Source organism: Desmodus rotundus, chromosome 13 (assembly GCF_022682495.2).
Source record: "Desmodus rotundus isolate HL8 chromosome 13, HLdesRot8A.1, whole genome shotgun sequence".
NCBI lineage: Eukaryota > Metazoa > Chordata > Mammalia > Chiroptera > Phyllostomidae > Desmodus > Desmodus rotundus.
In genome coordinates, this window is record NC_071399.1 from 71333722 (window position 1) to 71356186 (window position 22465).

General features: G+C 36.0%; 1 protein-coding gene across 2 annotated transcripts in view; it reads left to right on the forward strand.

Moving 5' to 3' along the window:
- Positions 1-22465, forward strand: part of PIBF1 (progesterone immunomodulatory binding factor 1) — a 174659-nt gene that overhangs the window by 128864 nt on the left and 23330 nt on the right. For both annotated transcript variants that reach the window (XM_024569113.3, XM_024569121.3), the window contains 2 exons: positions 9049-9179; positions 15929-16013. In XM_024569113.3, the coding sequence (XP_024424881.2) occupies positions 9049-9179; positions 15929-16013 (216 nt within the window). The remainder of the gene's footprint in view (positions 1-9048; positions 9180-15928; positions 16014-22465) is intronic.

Here is a 22465-nt window from a genome sequence, read left to right on the forward strand (position 1 = left end):
ATTCATTATGTTTTCAAGTAAGTTTTCAATTTCTTGCTCTTCCTCTTCTCCTTCTGGCAATGCTATGATTTGGATGTTGGCACATTTGAAGATGCATAGTCTTCTTATTCTCTTCTCAGTTTTTTAAAATTCTTGTTTCTTCCTTCTGTACTGGTTGACTGTTTATTCTTTCCTTATGTTCCAAATCACTGATTTGAACCCCGGCTTCCTTCCCTTCACTGTTGGTTCCCTATGGATTTTTCTTTATTTCACTTAGTGTAGCCTTCATTTCTTCCTTTATGCATTTGCCATACTCAGTGAGTTCTCAGAGCATTCTTATCACCGGTGTTTTGAACTCTGCATCTGATAGGTTGGCTATCTCCATTTCACTTAGTTCTTTTTCTGGAGTTTTGATCTGTTCTTTCATTTGGGCCATATTTCTTTGTCTTTTCAATTCAGCTGCCTCCCTGTGTTTGTTTCTGCATATTAGGTTTGACTCCCCATCTTGGTGCACCTGTTACATTGTACGGGGTGGAGCCTTAGGTATTTGCCAGGGCCCGCTTCACTGCTTTGTGGTGCTTTATATAGGGGAAGGGGTTGGAGAGGGAACAGTGCCGCTTGCCAGTCACTTTACCCACTTCCTATATGCAACTGACTCCCCTCTAGCTGTTGCCCTGGTGGTTGTTCCCAGAGTGGGTGGGTTTGGTACATCCTAGGACAGTGGGGGCCCTTTAAATGAACTCTCCTGAGAGATCTGTAATTTCTTCTGCCACCCCAACCCCCACTAGTTTTTACAGCCAGAAGTTACAAGACTTTATTTTCCTGATGCTGGACCGCTGGGCTATGCGGTCAGGCCTGGGGCTGAGATTGCTCACTCCCCAGGGTGTCCCTTCTGGTTTTTATCTGCCACACATGAATGTGGGACTGACCATTCTGCCAGCCACTGATGCTGCTGCCTCGCCACCACCAACCACACCCTGTCTGCCCCGGCTCCCTGTCTCCACCCCTCCTACCCATCTGGATGAATGTTTCTTCTTTAAATCCTTGATCGGGCTTCTATACAGTTCAATTTTCTGGAAGTTCTAGTAGTTTTTTGTTTTGAGGTTAGTTGTGATCCTTCTTATGGTTGTGCAAGGAGGCAAAGCATGTCTACTTACGCCTCCATCTTGGCCCGCCTATTTTAATACTTTTGAATATAGACCTAAGAATGGAATTGCTGAGTTCACCTTCATTTTTGAAATATATTTTCCCTGGGTAAAGAATTCAAGGCTGACTGTATTTCCTCTTTGTCTTTTTTAGTACTTGAAAGATGTTAATTCAGTCCTTTAGTTTGCATTGTTTCTGCCAAGAAATGTGCTTTCATCTTTATCCTTGTTCCTCTCTAAGTAGTATGTCTTATTTCTCTAACTGCTTTTAAGAATTTTTTCACTAGCTTTAAGCAATTTGATTATGATGTGACTTGATGTGGTTTTCTTCATGTTTCCTATGCTTGGGTTCTGTCAAACTTCGTACGTATGTGACACCATCAAATTTGGACATTTTGCAGCCATTATTTCTTCAAATATTTTAGGTTCTGGTTTTTTCTTCTTTTTTTAGTTTCTCTCTCTTTCTTTCTTTTTTTTTTTTTGCACTTCTTTCTGCATAGTTATTTTTGCTAAGTCCTCAATCCACTAACCTTTCCTTCTCCGATGTATAATCTATTATTAATTCAATCCAGTACGTTTTTCATCTCAGATATTGTAGTTTTCATTTCTAGAAGTTCATATTGGGTCTTATTTGTATTTTCAAGATTTCTACTTAAACTTTTCAAACTTTATTTTCTTGAGTATATGAAATACATTTTCAATAACTGCTTTGATATCCTTGTCTACTAATTCTATATATTGTCATTTCTTGATTGCTTTCTATTAAATTGACTTATTTCTTTATGTATCATATTGCCCTTCTTCTTTACTTGCCTACTAATTTTTTTTTACTGGGTACCAGACACTGTGACTTTTATCTCAGAGCTAAATAATTTTTGGATTCTTATAAACATGTGATAGTTTTGTTCTCAAAAATGGCTGTTTCTTGGGAAAAGTTTGGTCATTTCAAGTCTTGCTTTTCAGCTTTTATTAGAAAAGAAGGGTTTATCTTAAGGCTAATTTTTCCACTACTAGTGAGACCAAAGCTCTTTAAGTACTTTACCCTATGTCCTATGAATTAGTAGGATTTGTACTTTGTCTGGTGGGACTAGGTACTGTTACCAGCCAATAAGACCATTAGATTATTCCTTCCAGTATTTTCAGTGGTTCTGTCTCAGTGTCTTGTAGTTTCTTTATATGTGCACTGTCCAGTGCCTAGGTGAATGCTCAAGGGGGCATCTCTAAACTTCAGAGTTCTCTCTCCATGTGGCTCTCTTTACTTCAGTACCCTGTTGTATGAACTCTGTCTCAGGGTCACTCTCCTTCATTGCTTGATGTCAAGTGTCTTCAGACCATTGTGCCATTAGTTGGTCCAATACAAAAGAGAAAAAAATAATGACTTTCTTTTTTTGTGCATTATGTATATGCCCATCTAATTCTCAAGAAGCCACCAAGCTAGTTAAGAGTTCTGGTGTGGTGTTTATTAAACAGTAGGAAATTGAGGCTAAATCGTAATGCATGCCACATTACTGCCAACAACAATTGGTCTTCCTTAGCCTCCTGAAACCTTGATTCTTTCCCTTTCTCTTTCTGGTCATTTAGTAAGCATTTATCAAAATCCCACTATATTCAACCACTGATGGCAAAATAGGCATGGACTTGCCCTCTTAACATGTACAGCCTTGTCCACAAAGGCCTTGTCTTCTGGTATAATCACCTACAGATTTATCTGTGACAGCTCATTAATTTCAAAAACTTACCTAGGAAATGGCACATGCACAGTCTCAACTAATGCAATGGCAAGGTTTAGTGCCTCGAGTTTTGTACCTAAAAGGCACTTAATAGAATCCAGGTAATTTGTTGCAAACATTAAGTTGCTAGATATGAGAGACTGAGAATACTTAAGTACAGTAAGTAGATTTCTATGTGCTATAGCATTCATACTATATTGATAATTTTTCAAAAGAAAAGGAAAATCGCAGGATAATATGTATGATGTTTCTCTATTTTATTTTTAATATATTTTTATATGTGTGTACCAAATGCCAACCACTACTGAAGTAGGTAAAACAATGACTTATTTATAAATTATATCCTGTTTACACATCAAATAAATAAAGTTACTGTTTAAACTTTCTACCTAATTGGTTATGCCTTAATAATGCATCAGTGTCTATAAAAATTTTTCACTTAAGAGCTATTACAAATCACACTGCAAATCCCACACCCCCCACCCCATCAGCATTGTTATACAATTGAATCACGTTGACGTGAATCTCTCAAGGGTATCTTGGAGGGGGAAGGAAATTTAAAACACTTGAAGTCGAAAATTACATTCTTTGACTCTAATCTACTGTCCTTCTAGCTCAGTCAGTCCTTCCAGCTCTCCCAGTTCTTTCATTCCCACTAAATTTGTGCTTCATTGGGGCTCATTACAAGTCCCAGACCCATAAACTCTTTGTGTTTTTCTACTTTGTCAAGCCCCTCCTGGCTCCACTTTTCTTCCTCCCCAGTCTTGCACCTTACGCATCTGAGTATCGCATTCACTAGCACTCTAGATTGTGCTGTGGCCAAATTCATCCATCAGGCTTTTCTCGATAATCCCTACTTTTACATAGTACCTTACAACCTGTCAATTACTCTATAAATACTTAATGGAAGGTAGGATAGAAAAAGAAAAAAATCGTGAGTTTTGTGCTAACATGCTAAAAAATTATTGTGGAAATCTACTTTTACTGCTTGGAAGCATTACAAATGTATGTTGTTGAACATCAACAAGTGCTCCTTCTTATTGGCCAGTGTTTTAATTTTTTAATACGTATTTTATAATTTCCCATTTTCTTCACTGTAGAACATATCCATACCCCCAAATTATCAATCCATCATCTATATCTTTTCCTCATTACAATCGTCATCTAAATTTATTTTCTCTGAATCCCTTTCACCCAAGGACATTTTGGGGATCTTCACTTTTTTTTTTTTACCCTTTTTGGTCTGTCTGCAAAAATAAAAGTGTGTGTGTGAGGATATGGAGGAAAGGGAACCCTAGTGCACTGTTCATGGGAATGCAGACTGGTGCAGCCACTGTGGAAAACAGTATGGAGTTTCCTCAAAATAAAAATGGAACTGCTTTATGACCCAGCAACTCCACTTTTGGGAATTTATCTGAAGAAAATGAAACACTGATTCAAAAGAATATATGAACCTCTATGTTCATTGCAGCATTTTTTACAACAGCCAAGATTCGGAAGCATCCTGAGTGCCCATCAGTAGATGAATGGGTAAAAAGTACTGTGGTATGTATACACAATGGAATACTACCTAGCCGTGAAAAAGGAAACCTTACCTTTTGTGACAGCATGAATGAACCTGGAGAGTGAAATATTATGCTAAGTGAAATAAGCCACTCAGAAAAAGACAATTCCTCTATGATTTCATTTATGTGTTGAATCTAAGAAACAAAATAAACTAACAAATAAAACAGAAACAGACTTTACAGAGAGCAGACTGACAGCTGTCTGAGGGGAGGAAGGTTGGGAGGCTCCATGAAAAAAGGTGAAGGGATTAAGCAAAAGAGAAACAAAAAAAATAGACACAAACAGCAGTATGGTGACTGCCAGAGGAAAAGGGAGTGAGTGGTGGAAGAGTGTAAAGGGGGGTAAATGGTGAAGGAAGGAGGTTTGACTTTGGGTGGTGAACACATGATACAACATACAGGTGATGTGTCATAGAATTGTACACCTGAAACCCATATAATTTTATTAACCAATGTCACCTCAATAAACTCCATTTTTAAAAAAGTGTGTGTATGTAACTTTTCAAAAGTTAACCCCTCTCTTTTTACTTAATTCCTTCTGTTCTCTTCCCCCATCATTTTTTCGCCGCGCCCTTTCTCAGCGGTCACTAACAACTTCCGAATTGCCATGCTCTCTTCTTCCTCCCCTGACCGTCCTGGCACGACATTACAGATGTTCTAGACGTTCTCTTTGCTTTATGGCACCATCTCCCTCAGATGGCTCTTCAATCTTCTTAGCCGATGTCTTCATATTCTTCTGACCCTCAAATGTGGGTGTCTTTCTCATGTTTGCCCTTTACCCTGTTCTTACATCTCAGTAGTAGTTTTCAAAAATGTTAATATGAGAATTACCTAAGATTCTTGTTTAAAATGTAGGTTACTAGATCCTACCCACAGAGATTGTGATAAAGCCCAGGAGTCTGCATTTTTAAAATATTTTATTTATTTATTTTTAGAGAGGGGGAGGGAGGGAGAGAAACATTGATATTCGAGAGATACATCAATCTGTTGCCTCTCACATGCCCCCAGATGGGGACCTGGCCCCCAACTCAGGCATGTACCCTGACTGGGAATCGAACCTGCAACCTTTTGGTTTGCAGACCAGCACTTAGTCCACTGAACCACACCAGGCAGGGGAGAATCTGCATTTTTAACAATCTCTTCTTGTAACTCTAATAAAAGTGACACAGGGCCACATTTTGGAGGAAAAAAAAAAAAGTTCAGCTCTACAGATCTATCTACCCATCATTTTTGTGCTATTTTCTTTCAAATATCTCAATATCCTATTCTCATTGATTTCTCATTATCTGTACCATACTACGAGAATCTGAGTACCAGAGCCAGGCACAAAGTAAACTAGCATGTACTTGCTTTTGATTATTAAAATAATAAAACATTTGCAAAAACAGTGGAAAATCGGGGCTGCCCTAAGCCCCTGAGTGTCATTATACCACTACAGTCCTGCCTGTCCTGGCCCCTCTTCCAAGAACCCCTGGGCCTCTCCACCATCCAGCAGCAAAGAAGTAATACCTGGCACTGCACAGCTGCTCGTGATCCCGCCCCACTGCATAGGCTGTTACCCTTTCTGGGTGAATCGTGTCAGGTAAATATTACCCCTGTGAAAGACGGCGATACCGTCAACCACGGGGGATGCCAGAGAAGAAGCCAGTTTCGGTGAGACGGATGGGAAATTCAGGAATAAGACAGTTATGTGCAGTGCTGTTAAAGCTACTGAAATAGTTGGGGCGGCCTGCACCAAGTCCAAGATAACAAAAGCTATACTTGCCAATTTTGTCTGATCATTAGAATAAGAAATCTGAGAAATTTTGTTCCAGTAGGACTGGGGCAAGGCCCAGAAATTACTATGGTGTGTTTTTTTAAATATTTTTCACAGCGGCTCTGATGATTGGGTGGGTTTGAGAACTGCTTTAGGTTGAGAGCAGAGAAGTTGCACCAGAGGGCTGCCCATGTTGAATATCAAACAGGCATTTTACATTTCATGGCACAATCAAAAAGATTAGGTAATGGTATGTGGATTTTGGAGCACCAACTACCACCACTCCTAGAAAATGTCACTTGTATATATTCTGTACACAGAAAGCAAGTCCAAGTTAAATTAAAATGCAACAGAATACGTTTTGTCCCTGGCAAGAAAGAGTTCCATTTCTAGGAGTTTCTTTCAAAATAATCTACAGAGGGAAATAAGTACACATTTAAGACAAACACAGCAAAATATAGTCGCCATTATGTTTTTTCAAATTTTAAGAGAAAATATATAAGAATAAGTTAAATTAGTATGTGAATTAAAATGCATAATTATGTTATAATTAGGTATTGCTTTTCTCTGAATCATATGTACAGTTTATTGAACAAAGGAGGAATAACAATTCTATAAAATGTGTCATGGGTTTGGTCCTGAGTCATTTATTACGTATTTGATTCCTGAGTCACTAATTACTAAAGTTTTCCTATAAGGAAAAGATTACTAACAATAAGGAAAGAGAGTGATTGTGAAACTATTTGAATATATATATATATAACTAATTGCTATAGTTCCAGAAAGACTTTTTTAAAGAATATTTGGAGGAATTAAGTTATTAAATTATATTTTTCAAAAAATAGAAATTAATATCACTTTAAATTGAGAAATATGTACTTTTTTTCTTGAGGAATTAAAATACATTTGGGGGCTTTAGAAGCCTATGAACAAGTTTATAAAGAAACATACCCTTAAAACTGACAGCAGTATTGTAGTAGTTTCTAGTACCAGACAGGGAAGTTGGTAAGTTGTATATTAAAGATACCTTTGGAAAATACAGCTTTTGGCTCTTAATTTTGTTTATAGTATTAAAACTTAATATATGTAATTACTGTAATGAAAGAAAATGAACTAAAATAATTAAGACTAATAACTGCTGTTACATTTTTATGCAACTGAAATGAGACTTGATAAGTTTGAAACATAGCTCATTCTAGACCACAGCTAACTACAATTTGTAAATGCCCTGCTCCTTCCCTACCTGGCTCCTCCCCTCTTCCTCCTTCTCCCCCCCCACCCCCACACACAGACTGTTCTGCACTTTGAAACACAAAGCAACTTGTCAGTTCAGTTTATTCAGTTAGGGTCAGTTCTGTGAAAACAAAGTCAAGGCAATTGTTTGATTTAATTGACTAGTGAAACTGGTTATACGGGTAAGTGGAACTTAGTTTTATTTTTGTCCGGCTGCATATTCGAACGTTCATAAAGTAACTTAGTAGAGTAATAGGATTCCACTGACATTGTAATAGATTTCAAAGAATGATTACCAAAGCAAGTAAAAAGACACTAAAACCCAAACTATAGAAAATATTCATGGTATTTTTTTCTTTATGGCTCTGTTTTCACTATAATGAATTGTGTCCAAAAAAAAGAAGTCTTTTCTTTCACTATTCATTTTGTTTTCTTTGAGGTATTTCTTTCTGGACTATACTTAATATAACCAAAAGAAAATGTTCTAATATAATTAAAATATATAATTTAAATAATTTTTACAAAGTAGTCCCCCAACTGCAAGCACATACTCTCCAACAGTTGGTCAGTCACCTCTCTGTTGGGGGGGGGGGGGTGCGGTGGGTGAAGGAAATGTTTTGGCTTAATGGGTACAGAGTTGCTTCTGAGGCTGATGGAAATGTTCTCGAAATATATCCTAGCAATGGTTGCGTAACATTGTGAATGTGCTTAATGAAATGGTTAAAATGGTAAATTTTGTTTTTTTATATTTTAACCACAATTTCTTTTAAAAATTTTAATCATACTAGTGATTTAGGTACATAAGTTATCTATTTTATGCCCTGGTCAGATAGATCAGCTGCTTGGAACATTGTCCCCATATACGAAGGTTGCAGGTTCAATCCTCACTCAGGGTACATGCGAGAATCAGGCAGTGAGCCCTGGCTGGTGTGGCTCAGTGGATTGAGTGCCGGCCTGCAAACCAAAGGGTCGCCAGTTTGATTCCAAGTCAGGGCACATGCCTGGGTTGTGGGCCAGGTCTCCAGCTGTGGGTGTGCAAGAGTCAACCACATATTGATGCTTCTCTCCCTCTCTTTCTCCCTCCCTTCCCCTCTCTCTAAAAATAAATAAATAAAATATTTCTTTTTAAAGAATCAAGCAAAGAATACATAAATAAATGGACAAGACAAATCAGTTTCTCAAATCAATTTTCAAAATTTTTCAAAAATTGTCTATTTTACAAATAGAAATGGAAGGAAATAGAAAGGCATAATAAATTACTAAATTTTTATTACATTATTTTGAATAAAGCTCAAATAAAAGAATTTTATTTTTAGCTGATAGGATATTCATTAAAAGAAGATAAATTTTGTGTCACATAGCTTCTCGGACCAAGAAATGGTAAGAAAATGTAGGTAACGCTTCCCCCAAATTGGCCACAATATTTTATTTAAAATTTTCTTCCCTATTTACATAGTCTTTATTATTAAGATAGCTGTATTGATTAATAATTTTTAAAACTTCCAAGTTACACAGGAAAAGCTTTTCAGAGTAATTAATGTGAGGGCAAGTTGGTGTACTATGTCCATGGTAGAACATTTTGAATACTTTTAGTTTCTTGTAAAACTTTCTAAATTTTAATGAAATCTGTTTTTCTTTAGCTTGACAGGGCCAATTCTCTGTTAAACCAAACTCAACAGCCTTACAGATACCTCGTTGAATCAGTGCGACAGAGAGATTCTAAGATTGATTCACTGAAGGAGTGCATCACGCAGCTTGAGACAGATGTCAGGTAAACCACCTACAAATCTCTTATCTGAATAATAAAGATGTAAACATGATACTGCTATAAATGAATTTGCTTTATAAATTGTGAAAAAAAATTAAAGAATGATGGTGGTTTTAAATGTAATGAGTATTGAATTCCTATTAAAAAAACTAGGTCACAATGTATTAGCTGTTCATATTCCACTTTACGGTGAGAAGTTTTAGCCCAGGTGTAACAAGGCTACACTTTTAACAGAGCACGACCCAGGTGACAACTGTCCTGTCCTCGACCCCCTAAATATGTGTGTGGGCTGCAGGTTGACCAAGGGGAAAGGGGGAATACAACCAGGTGTCATTTGTGGAGTCAAAATTACTTTTTAAACATAAAATGTACACATTTGCTTAGATTCATATTGACTTTGCCAAGGAATTTTTAAGCTTTTCCTCCCCTGAATCTTTAACCCATGAATTACCTAAATGTAAATAAATAAATGTCTTTCACTTCCTTAGATTGAAATTGTTTTCTTACATGGCACTTACCCAAAAGACTTGTTTCATTCACTAATTGTCCAAACTCTTTGCATGTTCATCTGTATGATCACTTTGGTCTTACTAAATTGCAGTGAGAGAATGCCGCTATGTACATGAAGAAGTTTTACCTTGTGGATGGCTGGTTAATTGGCTTATTACTAGATTTTAAGATTATTAGAATAAATTATTCTAATATACAAATTATTAATCAATTCACAAATACTGAAGCAGAGACTTAGATGAAAGTGGAAATTGTTACATTAAGGAATTGGAAAACAATAAGGAGACAATAGTTATTAAGTCCAGGTTTCCTAAAGTATATAACTAAAAAGATAAAACTATTGGTTATTAAGTCCAAAGTATGAGTGGGGTTTTTTTGTTATTGAGTTAGGATAATTATCTTCTCTTGTTTCTACCCCAACCAAAATAATTAGTCCAGAACTTTACTCCTATATTAATTTTTTGATGATTTGATAAAATAATTTAAAATCACATTTATGCTTTAATTGTCAACATAAATAACAATTTATTTCTAGATTAAATTTAAAGTTAAAAATTCTATTTAGAATGTATATAAAACATCATTAATAAATTAATCAAATGAATTAATTAAATAATTATTTCATAAATAGTTATATTGGGGGCAATAGATTCTGTTTTATCATTTCCTGGGTACCTGATTATCTTAGGGGAATCACAAAAAGAACCCCAAATAAAACTTTTTCTTCCTATATTATATATTTCTGTTACAGTTGAAATTTTGTATTGAGTCATTTTCCCTTTGTAATCTTGGAGGAGGATAGATAAAACGTCAGTGGTAAAAATTGCCTTTCACAATTGCCTTCAAATAAATTCATTTGAATTTTTTAGCTTAGATATAAATGTATTTGAATTTTTATCATAGATAAAAAATTTAAGAAATAAGATAGCTAAAACTGTTGAATATAGAGGAAAAATAGTAGATGACTATAGGAGTAAATTATAAAGATGAGCAAATTCAGCCCTAGTGAAATTAAGCAACTTTTCATCTAAGAACATAACAACATTTTGGTAGGGCCACGATTTGAATCCAGATCTGTCTGCTTTCTAATTCTATACTCTTAACCATTATGTTATACTGCCTCCCTATGTTCTACTCTGAATAAGTGGTGGTTTCTCATTAACAAATATAATATAATTAAGGAAGAGAAGCAAAAAGTAGCGTAGAGTAATGGTTAAAGTAGGGCATTAATGAATAATTGATCATTGTTGAAGCTGAGTGATGGATAGATACCTGGGGGTTATATTTTCTCTCTTATTTCAAGATATTTTGTAATAAAGGTTTTACTTTTTTTAACTGATTTTAAAGGGAAGCACAGGCTCTGTAGATAAATTTTACGGGCTCAAGTCCAGCACAGTACTTAGTTTTAAGTTGGAACAAGTCCATTGAACTCTCTAAACCTTGGTTGTCAAAAGAACTTTGTATAATGATAAAAATATTTCATGTCTACACTGTCCAATGTGACAGCCACAAGCCACATGTGGCTGTTGAGCATTTAAAATGTGGCCAGTGTTACTGAGAAACTAAATTTTTTATTTTAATTAAATTAATTTTAATTTCCACTTGTGGCTAACGGCAATGATATTGGACAGTACAGCCTTTTTTTTATCTGTAAAATGGGGTTGGTAGTGACAGCACCTAATTTACCTAGTTATTCTGAAGATTAAGTGATATGTTATATATAGCACTGTGCCTATACAATATAAATGTTCTATAAATGTTTGATATTATTACTATTTATCTTTTTTTAAAGATTTTATTTATTTATTTTTATGGAAGGGGAGGAGGAAGAAAGTGAAGGAGAGAAACATCCATGTGTGGTTGCCTCTCACGTGCCCCCTACTGGGGACCTGGCCCACAACCCAGGCACGTGCCCTGGCTGGGAATCAAACTGGCGACCCTTTGGTTCGCAGGCCGGCACTCAATCCACTGAGCCACAGCAGCCAGAGCTATTAGTATTTATCTTACATTTAACAAGTTTTTATGTTGAAATTACCTTAAAAGTGACCAATAACATTTCTGAACATATTTTGAATTCGGACAAAAATTAGGACTCCTTTAATAACAGCAACAGTAGTCATAAAATCAATGCCAATTACGGGATTTACTACAAAATATTATTTGTGCTAAACATCCTTTAAAGTTATCTGTGTATTAAAAATATATTGTACAATATTTAGTACATTCTGAACTAATAGTTCATAGGATATAAAAGCTCGCTCTTAACTGAAGCAACTACCTTCTGAAGTGAAAAATTAAGTTGCTTCCAGTAGTTTAACTGTGGCCTCTGAGCTGTGGTAGCTGTGCCCTGATGACATGAATGAAACGAAATCATGCTATAAAAAAGCCCAGTCGACAAGTCAGAGACAGCAAGATCGGTCACGTTCTATCTCCTGTCACCTCTACTCTAAGAGAATGACATTTCAAACTTTGCAGAATTACCCTGGGCTTTTAATACACATCAACCTGGCTTCTTTTCTCATGGTAAACGTCTGTAAAATATAGATATGAATGTGAACATCAAAGGGTAGTTGTGAAAATTAAATGCAGTAAACATATAAAGCATCTGGCACATAGGAGAAACTCAGTAAATGTTACTTCCATTTGTCTTTCATTAATTCGAAATTTAAACATTAGATGACCCATCCAAAAAAGATTACTAAGTGATTATGTTCCTTGAAAATATCTATTCCTCTTTGCTGGGTGTTGATTTTAACAGTGAAGAATATTTATATTAATTGATTACATTTTAAAATGTTTCTCTAGCTTATACAATAAAAACTCTTTAAGGAACTAATTTTATCATTTTCTTAGAAAATAAAACAATAGTACTATACCACACCTGAAACTTGCAAATTTAGCTAGTTTTACAATATATTCAATGTATAAAGGTTAGAGTAAATATGCACTAAAATTAAATCATTATAAACATATTAAAAGCCAACTTTGGAGATATGCCTATTAACTACTTTAAATTCCCCTTTCACTAAAATTATAATTTGTCCTAAAGGTAATACTGTTAATTCTCCTTCCCCAAGCCACAAGAGACAGTCTGCATTATATAGTTTGATCTGTAATTCAGAACTGAGGGCAGCATAGAAACAGTAATTAGCATAAATTTTATTTCCCAGTTGTCAGTTTTCGGTTTACTCATAACTAGCAGTTTAAGAAGAAAAGAGTACATTGTGAACTTCGTTTGTAAGACTGAGCCAGGGTATATTGATCCAGGAAGTTCAGGAACAAGATAGCAAGAATATGCTCTCATATGGCAGGGGAAATAAAGCCATAAACATGAATTCCTGAGTAATAATTAACAGTGAATTGAACAATTATGGGAGTAATACACCACTCACGATAGATGTGCTTATAAGGATATTTGTTTTGTAGTTGCTTTATGAGTCACACATATAAGCTTTATATTTTTAAAGATTAGTTTCCACTATTATGAAATGTGTCTTACAGGGACTGAACTTCTATTGACTAATTACATGCATACTGGAAGAACACAGCATAATAATCATCATACTTAGTTTCAGAAACCCACATGTTGAAGGTGGTTACCCTTGTGGTTTAAGAGTATATTACATACAGAGAAGGCTAAGCCTTTGAAAATATATACCCAGGGATTGTCTGTGGCGTCCATAGTGTTTGCGATAATAATGACGTCCTACAGACAGAACACAGCTGCTCTGTAAACCAGTGTACCCACCCACCTTTTGTCCCGTGTTACATGGTTATTTAGCTATTTAAATAAGGAATATTTATTTTGTTCTGGAAAAATTAAAGTCTGCATATAAAGCATTTCTAATGAATTATCCAGTTAAAATCCTTCAATTACATCAACATTCCATCCCTTTTACAGTACATTTTATTTAATGGACCTGGTGGTATTTGAGAGTGTGTATGTGTGTGTACTACATGTGAGTGTGTGTACATAAGTACTGTGTGTATGTGTATATGAACATTAACATAGATCCGTTTTTTGAAAAATCCTACTTCTATTTACTGGATATTTATTTTAATTCTGAGAAATATTTCCTAGAGAAAAGACTATTTCTTTACTCAGCCATGAAAAAAGAATTACTCGGCCGTAAAATAACCCTAAGTAAAGATCGATTAGAATTCTAGAGTCACAGACGTATCTGATCTTTGCCACGCCTTGGGGGCTCTCAGAACATGGCCCTCAGTTCCCTTCATATCACTTAGTTCTCAGTTCCGCAGCTCAGTAAGGGTTCTGACACATAACGCCCAAAGTCCATTTGGTTTTCATCTGAGCTACATTTATTGGCATTTAATTACCGTTTTCCTCTGATGCCTGTTTTTTTTTTTCATCTAAACTAGTAATACTACATAGTATTTACCTAGAATTTTATGTGTTTGATGCTTTATATAATTATTCATTCGATAATTCTATAGCCCTTTGACATGCACAAGTATTATGTTCCACTATTACAGATGTAAAAACTGAGGTTCAGTGGTGGGGGTGGGTTGTGCTTTACACCCACAGATGAGTCAGTGGCGCAGCTGGAAACCTGGTCTTCTTTTCAGAGAACCAACTAGGAAGCTTCCTTGGGGAAGTTCTCGATTCCCAGGAAGGTGGAGAATGTATGCTTTTTCCTCTCAAGTCCTTGGAATTACCAGGTTTCCCAGAGTACCTACTATAATACCTTGAATTTTTTAAAAAATACTTCATGCCTGACAGTTTAAAAATTTCTGGCTATTTTCTTAAAGTTATAACTTCAAACTTTATACCTATTCAATAAGACAATTCTCATTAACTTTACCTTCATAGACTTTGTTTTGACATTTAAAGAATTATGTAGCTTAGATTCATTATCGTTTTTCTTGTAATGCTGGCTGACTGGATTCACTTCAGTGGCTTTCAAAGAATATTTCACGTAATGGTTTTAATTAATTTTTATATGTTAAATAATAAAACTCCAGACAGTATAAGATAAGCCTCAAGTAATTATTTTTTAAAATAGTAGGTTCTTAACAATTAGGCTTCTTATCCTTCCTATCAAAAAATAGGTCACATCAGCTCTGACCCATGTGGCTCAGTTGGTTGGGCATCAACCCACAGAGCAGAAGGTCGCCAGGTCATTCTGGTCAGGGCATGTGCCTGGGTTGTGGGTTCGGTCCTCTGTCGGGGCACGCGTATGAGAGGCAACTGATCGATGTTTCTCTCCCTCTCACACCCTTTCCCTCTCTCAAATGAATGAATAAAATCTTTTTTTAAAAAAAGAAAACAGGCCACATCAAAAGGTAATTTACAATGCAGACTTAGAAACTGAAGTTTAAACTAAAAATTCAGGAGACAAAATTGTTTTCTTAAGTTTACCACAGACCAAATATCTGATTTATTTATCTAATTCAGTTATATACCTAGTAGTGTAGTATGTGGTAAATGATAAAAATATGTATTACTTCAGTTTTAAGGATAAATGTCTTAATTTGACTTCCAGTGTCTATAGAGTTTTACTATTTTGTCCATAAATACTTCCTTTTTAATAATAAAATATTACCTTTTTACCTTTCATATACCTTTCATATACGTCCTGCTTCATCTTTTTATATTTCAGGAGTAAACGGCCATCTTTAAAAATACTAATTTCATGCCCCTACTAGGCAGGAAAATATTCTCGGAAAGCATCTCAGTTGCATTGTCACATGATTAGTGAAAGAAAAAGCCTGCATACAAAATACTAGGTGACCGATTAGATCAAACATTACAATGGCTGGTCTCATATCTTTATGGGCTATATATCTAACTTATCTTGGGGGTCCGGTGTGGGAAGGATGTGGAGGGATTGACCAAAAAGAAAAGAGAGAGGAAAAAAAATAACTCACAGACACAGAAATCAGTGTGGTGATTGCCGGGGGCAGGGGAGCTGGGGGGACGTGGAGGAGGGTGTGGGGGATAAACGGGGAGGAAAGGAGACTTGACCTGGGCTGGTGAACACACAATACATTGTACAGATGATGTGTTGTGGGATTAAGCCCCTGTATAATTTTTGTTAACCAGTGTCACCCCAATAAATTCCATTTAAAATAAATAAATAAATATATATTTTTTTTTTAAATTTTTTAAATTTAATTTACCTTTAATTCAAAACCTCAGATTTTTTTAGCCTTTTGCTATTTAATATTAAATTTAAATGAATAATATGACTTTAAACCTTGATGTGTTTGGTTTTTTCCAGCAATTTAAATAAAGAAAAGTCAGCTTTACTACAGATGAAGAATCAAATGGCATTAGATTTAGAACAACTTCTAAATCATCGTGAGGTACTTTTTCCATTCCGTTATAAGTTGTACCACTTTAGGACTGATTGAAGTGCATGTTGGGGTAAGATGCCTGGGTCCCAGGCTTCTGTGTTTGTTAATGACTTTCCACATTTGCATCTCACTGTGGCCTGGCCCTTCATGTTCAACTTGTGATACTTTGTTCTTTATGAATTAACTTAGGCTTTATTTTTATGAGTTAATTCTTATTCCAGGAACGCCCCTTCCTGTTAACCCCTAATTGCCTTTTTCATCTCTGTCATTAGATTTCCACATTATTTAATAACTGTTTGTTTTATCTGTTTACACTGGACTGTAAATTTTTTACTATACCTCTATCTTATACACCATTGCGTGCTCAGTGACTATTGTACAGTATTTGTGTTGAACTTTAAAGTTTATAAAGTTTTTTTTTCCTGTGTTCCTTGCCAAAAATCTTTTAAAGTCAATATAATCCCCATTTTATAAAAGGAGAAATTAGTTTTAGGTGGCTTACCCAAGCTGGTTAGATAAACCCAGTTTTTTAAGTCAGATTTATTGAGGTATAATGTACACGCAGTAAAATTTACTCTTTTTAGTATACATTTCTATGATTATTTTACTAACTCACACAGGTGCGTAACTATCACCACAATTGATATGGAACATAGTTCCATCCCCAGAAAGTTCCCTGACACCCGCTTTGTAGCGACCCTTTTCCCCAGATGGAGTCCTAGCAACCGCTGACCTGTTTCAGTCCTTTCTTCCTGTTTATTGCTGAGTAATATTCCATTGTGTGGATGTACCAAAGTCTGTTTTTAAGATTTTATTTATTTATTTTTAAAGAGAGGGGAAGGGAGGGCTAAAGAGAAGGAGAGAAACATCAGTGTGAGAGAGAAAACATCGGTTGGTTGTCTCTTACATGCACCTGGACCAGAGACCAAATCCAAAACCCAGGCATGTGCCCTGACCAGGAATTGAACTGGTTACCCACAGCTTTGCAGGATGATGCCCAAACGACGGAGCCACGCCGGTCAGGGCTATACCAAATTTCTTAGTCCATTCACCAGTTGGTGGACATTTGAGGGCATCTATAAATAAAGCTGCTGTAAACAATTATGTATGTATTTTTGTGTAAAAATAAGTTTTTATTTCTCTTGGTAAATACCCAGAAGCAGAATTACTGAGTCATATAGAAGGTGCATGTTTGACTTTATAAGGAACTACCAAACTATTTTCCAAAGTAACTGTACCTTTCACATTCCCAGCTGCAATGAATGAGAGTCCCAGTTGTTCAGCATCCTTGCCAGCAGTTGGTACTGTGAAACCTAGTTTTTTAATCCAGTGCATTTTTTCCCCCTGCAGTATCTCTGCCTTGTCTTAGCCATATTTTTACCATTTTGTTATCCTAACAGAGAAAGAAATGCTCAAAACAGATCGTTGGTTTATGAGTATCCTGAAGATGTTTTGCCAATCTAGGAAAGATATACCAGATATTTGGGAAGAAATTATTGGGAAGGTACTACTGAGGAGATGAATTTGGAATATTACTGGAAACACTTCAAAAGTGCATATCCTAGAAATTGTGTCAGAGAGTTGGGGGATTGTCTCTATCTTAGAAATGGCCTTTGGGGCGAGGCCTCTTAAAGGTGTATTTTATATGATGGGTGAAAGAGACATGAAGGTAAACGTGGACTGGATTTTAGAGATGACTTTCAGGTAGATAAGTAGATCTAACTACAGGTTGCAGACTAGGAAAAGCTTCTTGGAAGGGACTTATACTTTTTCTGACTCCCAAAGCTCCAGGCCTTATCTACTGTCACTCAAGACCCAGGATTCTGCCTTGAAATAATTGTTTCTTCACTGCGGAAACCTGATTCATCCGCTGTGTGGATTTGCACAAATGTATGTAAAATGGAATATTTAAGAGATAGTAACTACAGACTTCTATGCAGTCATACCAACTTTTCTTCATAAAGCTGCATAGTATGTTTTTCAGAATGGCAATTCCCATGTGATTTTTAGAGAATTATGCTAGAATCTGAAGAATATATGAACAACTTTAATTTGTAAGTTTCTCACATAATAGTTGGAATCACATTATTTATGAATCCAAACAAAAACTAAAAGTTTTACTCAGTGGGTTGAAAATTGTATAATATTAGAACAAAATGTTTAAACACGAAAATTAAATACTAGCAAGATAAAACTACTCATAAATTGCCTACTATGAAAAAAAATAATAATAATGATAAATTGCCTACTATGGATAGAATCAATGATATTTGCATGGTTCTTATCTAATTAAATAATTGTTAGTTAATATTTATGCATTTGGTAATATCTTCATTTTGGCAATTGTATTTTAGTAATCCAACTTTTCTTAATGCTAAACATGTAAAGTAGCTATTTTTCTTTATAAAGCGAAAGTGTAAGAAAGAGAACAAGTCTGAAACAAGTTTTCAGTCTTTTTCTAAGAAACAGTGTAATACCAGCTTGGATCGTGTGTGCAGAGGTAGAAGCAAGTACAAACTGCTTTCATGGAAACAGAATGGCCATTGACCCAGGAAGTGTTTGGCCATTTACTTGATGAAACAGAGCCTGCCGGATTGATTGATTGATTTTATAGCTCTTGAGGGTCAAGTGCTCGAAACACCCAGTAGGTACAGTTGGAGAAGAATAACTCTAATAAATACAATTTTTTGAAAGTGAAAATCAGGGCTGAGACTAGAGTGAGGAAGCAGGACAAATAGGACCTAAGGTGTGGAGGTGCCCACTCTCAGAGGCGTGCATGGTCCAAGGTCAGCGCCTGACAGCTTGCCCTAGCCAAGACCCTGGGAAAGGCGTCTGATGTGAGTCATTGCTTTAACCAGCTAAATGTTTAAATTAGTGATTCATAAAGAAACCAAATGAACACTATAAAGTTTTTTTCTTTTTTGCATTGGACAGCTCTAACTTTTTGAGCAGTGTCACTTAGTTGCGATAAGACTGTATGTATGGCCAGGTAATATGAAATGAGATCACCAGCTCATCTACATAGTTATCAAGTATGTATTAAATTTAAAAAAAAAGAAAACTGGTGGGATAATGCTAGGTTGACAATTTTAGGACATTTGGGGCATGGCCTCAGAGGGTTTTTATTTTCTTTATTAGTGTTAGCTCAAAATCATTAGTTTAAAAGTAATTCCCCTCATGTTAGGAGTTCACTTGTGAAATAAAGATTTCTAAGAATGATAAAATTTATTATTGGTCTCCTATAAATTCTTAGCGTTTATTCATTCAAAAAATGGTTGTGGGTATTTGGAATTGTCAATAGTAAATTAGGTGATTTTTATTCTCAACTTTTCTTAGAGAAAATGTATTAGTAATAAAATATAGTAAAATAGTGAAGAGAATGGGGAAAATAGCATTTTTTAGGTTGTCTTTTCCGACAACAAAGCTAACCTGGGATGGTTGGATACATGAGGTTAAAGGATCTGCACAACGAATACTGTGTGACAGCCGTGATCATGAATTCAGTGAGATCTCATGCGTGTTTACGTCGTTCCATTTCACATGTTGTAAGTTCTGTCCGTGTATTCATAACGCAGAGTGAGGCAGAGGAGGCGAAATATCTCTCCTGATGAAATTCCTTCCATTGAGGTACAATTTAATGTCATGCCCTCTGCCTTTAAAAGATCCAAACAAGATCTGGTGTCATCTCTCTTTGTTTTGTAAAACTATTTAAGGCAGTCTACTAAGTACTTCTATTTATATTACATAATTCAGCCTCTGCTACAGTCCACTGAGATAAATATCATCACCCCCACTTTTACAGATGAAACTGATGCTAGGAAGAGTTAAGTAACTCAACCATGATTATATACTTACTGTCAAAATGAGAAGTACTTTTTTTTCACCTGAAACCAAAGCTTGTGATCTTTCTTTTTAGGCCCATTTTAACAAAAATGTCATGATGAATTGCTTGCTCTAGTTTCAGGAAAATGTTTGCCTGTGCAAGTGAAGTTATATCCTTTCTTTTTTGTCAGAATATGAAAACTATGTAATTTAATGTATTTTCTTTCTTTTCTTTTCTTTCTTTCTTTCTTTTTTTTTTTTTTTTAGTTGCCAAAAAACAAACCGAGCTGAATATCTTATCCAGGTGTTATAATCTCTCTTTTTTTTTTTTATCTCTTTTTACCCTTAAATGTATTCACTTATACTAAGACCTGTTAGGATTAAAAATATAAAATATCAAAAATATAAATCTTAAGTAAAATGGGTTAAAAAGAGGTAAATGAAAAGATCAACTGATAGGATCTCATTTGTGGATAACAGTAGCAGGCTTCACTCACAATAAACATGCAGCTTTGAGTACAAGTAATGTAGTTCCTTACAATGGCTTCTTTCTTGCTGAGGCTCCGCCCAGGAGTCTTTTTGAATGGTTTTGTTTTTCATCCACTTGATCTGCCTATATTGCCTTGATGAAACAAGATTTGCTGATCACCTTTGGAAACTCTGATTCAGATTTCCTTTGTCTATGTTTCTCATATACCCTTAGAATATAAGCTTTTGCAAGTAGGAAAAGTATCTTTAATCAGCTAAACATCTAATACAATAGTGAGCGTAATTTTAAGAACCTGGTGTAAAGCCCTTTCCCAGCGTTTCCTACAACTGTGTGAAGGGCAGTGGAAAAGCCCACCCAGGAAGTTATTCTAGTATCTCAGAGGGTGGCGGTGGTGCCTTGAACCAGATTGGTGATGACGGCATCTGACAAAAATGGACCAACTTGAAAGCTGTTTAGAAAAGCAGAAGCGGCCCTGGCTGGTGTAGCTCAGTGGATTGAGTGCGAGCCTGTGAACCAAAGAAAAGCAGAATCATGGGGGCTTGGCGATTGATTGATTTAGGGAACAATGAAGAGAGGAGGAATGAGAGCTGATGCGCGGAGTTTTGGCTTCTGCCTTGGGTTTATGGTGGTGCTACAAAGAACATAGGAACAGGTTTGGGGAAGGAAAGTTCAAAAAAATACCTACATGGATATACAGGGGAGAGTAAAAAAATGTAGGTTCTGGAGGCCGTTCAAGAGAACACATCTGGAGGTAGAGTTCTGAGAGTCACAGCATTAAAATGGTGCTATACGTGAATGTGGGAAGTACTAGATTAGATGACCTAGGAACGGTAGGTGGAGTGAGAACAACAACAAAAGGCCTAGGACTGAATACTGAAGAGCAACAGTATTTCAGGAATAGGCAGAGGAAAAAGCGCTTACACAGAGTTTGAGGAGAGACCAGGCTGATGGCAGAGTCAGGGAAACCCAGAAAGAACCATTGAGAAGGGAGGGAGTTGCCAGGTCAAACAAGATTAAAAAAAGAAAAAGAAGGTGTGATTTGTATTTAACAAGACGCTGAAGCAGTTTCAGTGGAGCTAAAAAAAAAAAAGATTGCACTGATGAATGAATACAAATTGAAAAGTAGTCACAGGAAAAATAGATAGCCCTGAAGATATTTGAATAAGAGAATATAGGATGATCAGGGAGGGAGCGTTAGACCAAGGGTTTTTACTTCTCAAAGACGAAGAGTATCCAGTTTAAATGGTGATAGGAAGAAGCCAAATGAGATGCACGGAAAGTGCAAAAGACAGAGAATAATCAGTTGAGCAAAAGTATGGAGAAAGGAAGAAATCCAGAGCAAAGCGATGGGATTTAACAATGGGATTTAAATCCAGAGCAGAGCAAGGGAGGGGCACCTTTTGCATTTTAAAAAGTAAGGATGAAGATTATGTTAAGATACAAGTTTGTGGCTTGGTAGGAAGAATTTAGAGAGCCTCATCTAATAAATAGCAAGAGGGAACAGGGTCAGAGTTTTGAGGAAAATTCTCCAAGAATGTTTGCTGAACTAATTATGGTCCTTTTCAGTTTTCTTATAATTGCACTTAGAAGCTGTTAAGTAGAATAGTCAAATAGAAAGTTTTAGAAACTAGCCTTTAATATATCCTTAGTACTTCCCTTCAAAAAATAAATTCACTCTGATGGCCGATACTTTAGCCAAAAAAGTACAGCAGCTCTCCTCCAATGAAGAACAGTGTTGGAGAACTATCTGAAAGTAGCCAGTAGGCAGTCATACCTGAAAAGTTTGTCTAGAATACAGCTACTCCTAAAACCCTGGTAGTTGTAGTCATAGTAACCTCTAGGGGTATCAAGCCACTAAGGAATAATATACATTTGTGGAATATAAGATCTGCTTCTAAGGCCTGGGATTCTTCTACCCTTTCGTTCAACGCTCCTGCCAATAATATCATCGCTCAGGGTGCACACGGGCATAATAACCAACCACTCTTTACCAAGGACCTGAAATGGGCAAGGCCCCACACTTGCCTGAATGTTGGACTAACTTCCACCATCCCAGGCAACTCGCCTATAACTGCAGTGTAAGTCACGTAACGAAAAGAAACAAACTCTGCAGTTAACCAGGTTTCTTAAAAGTGAAGTCACAGTATAA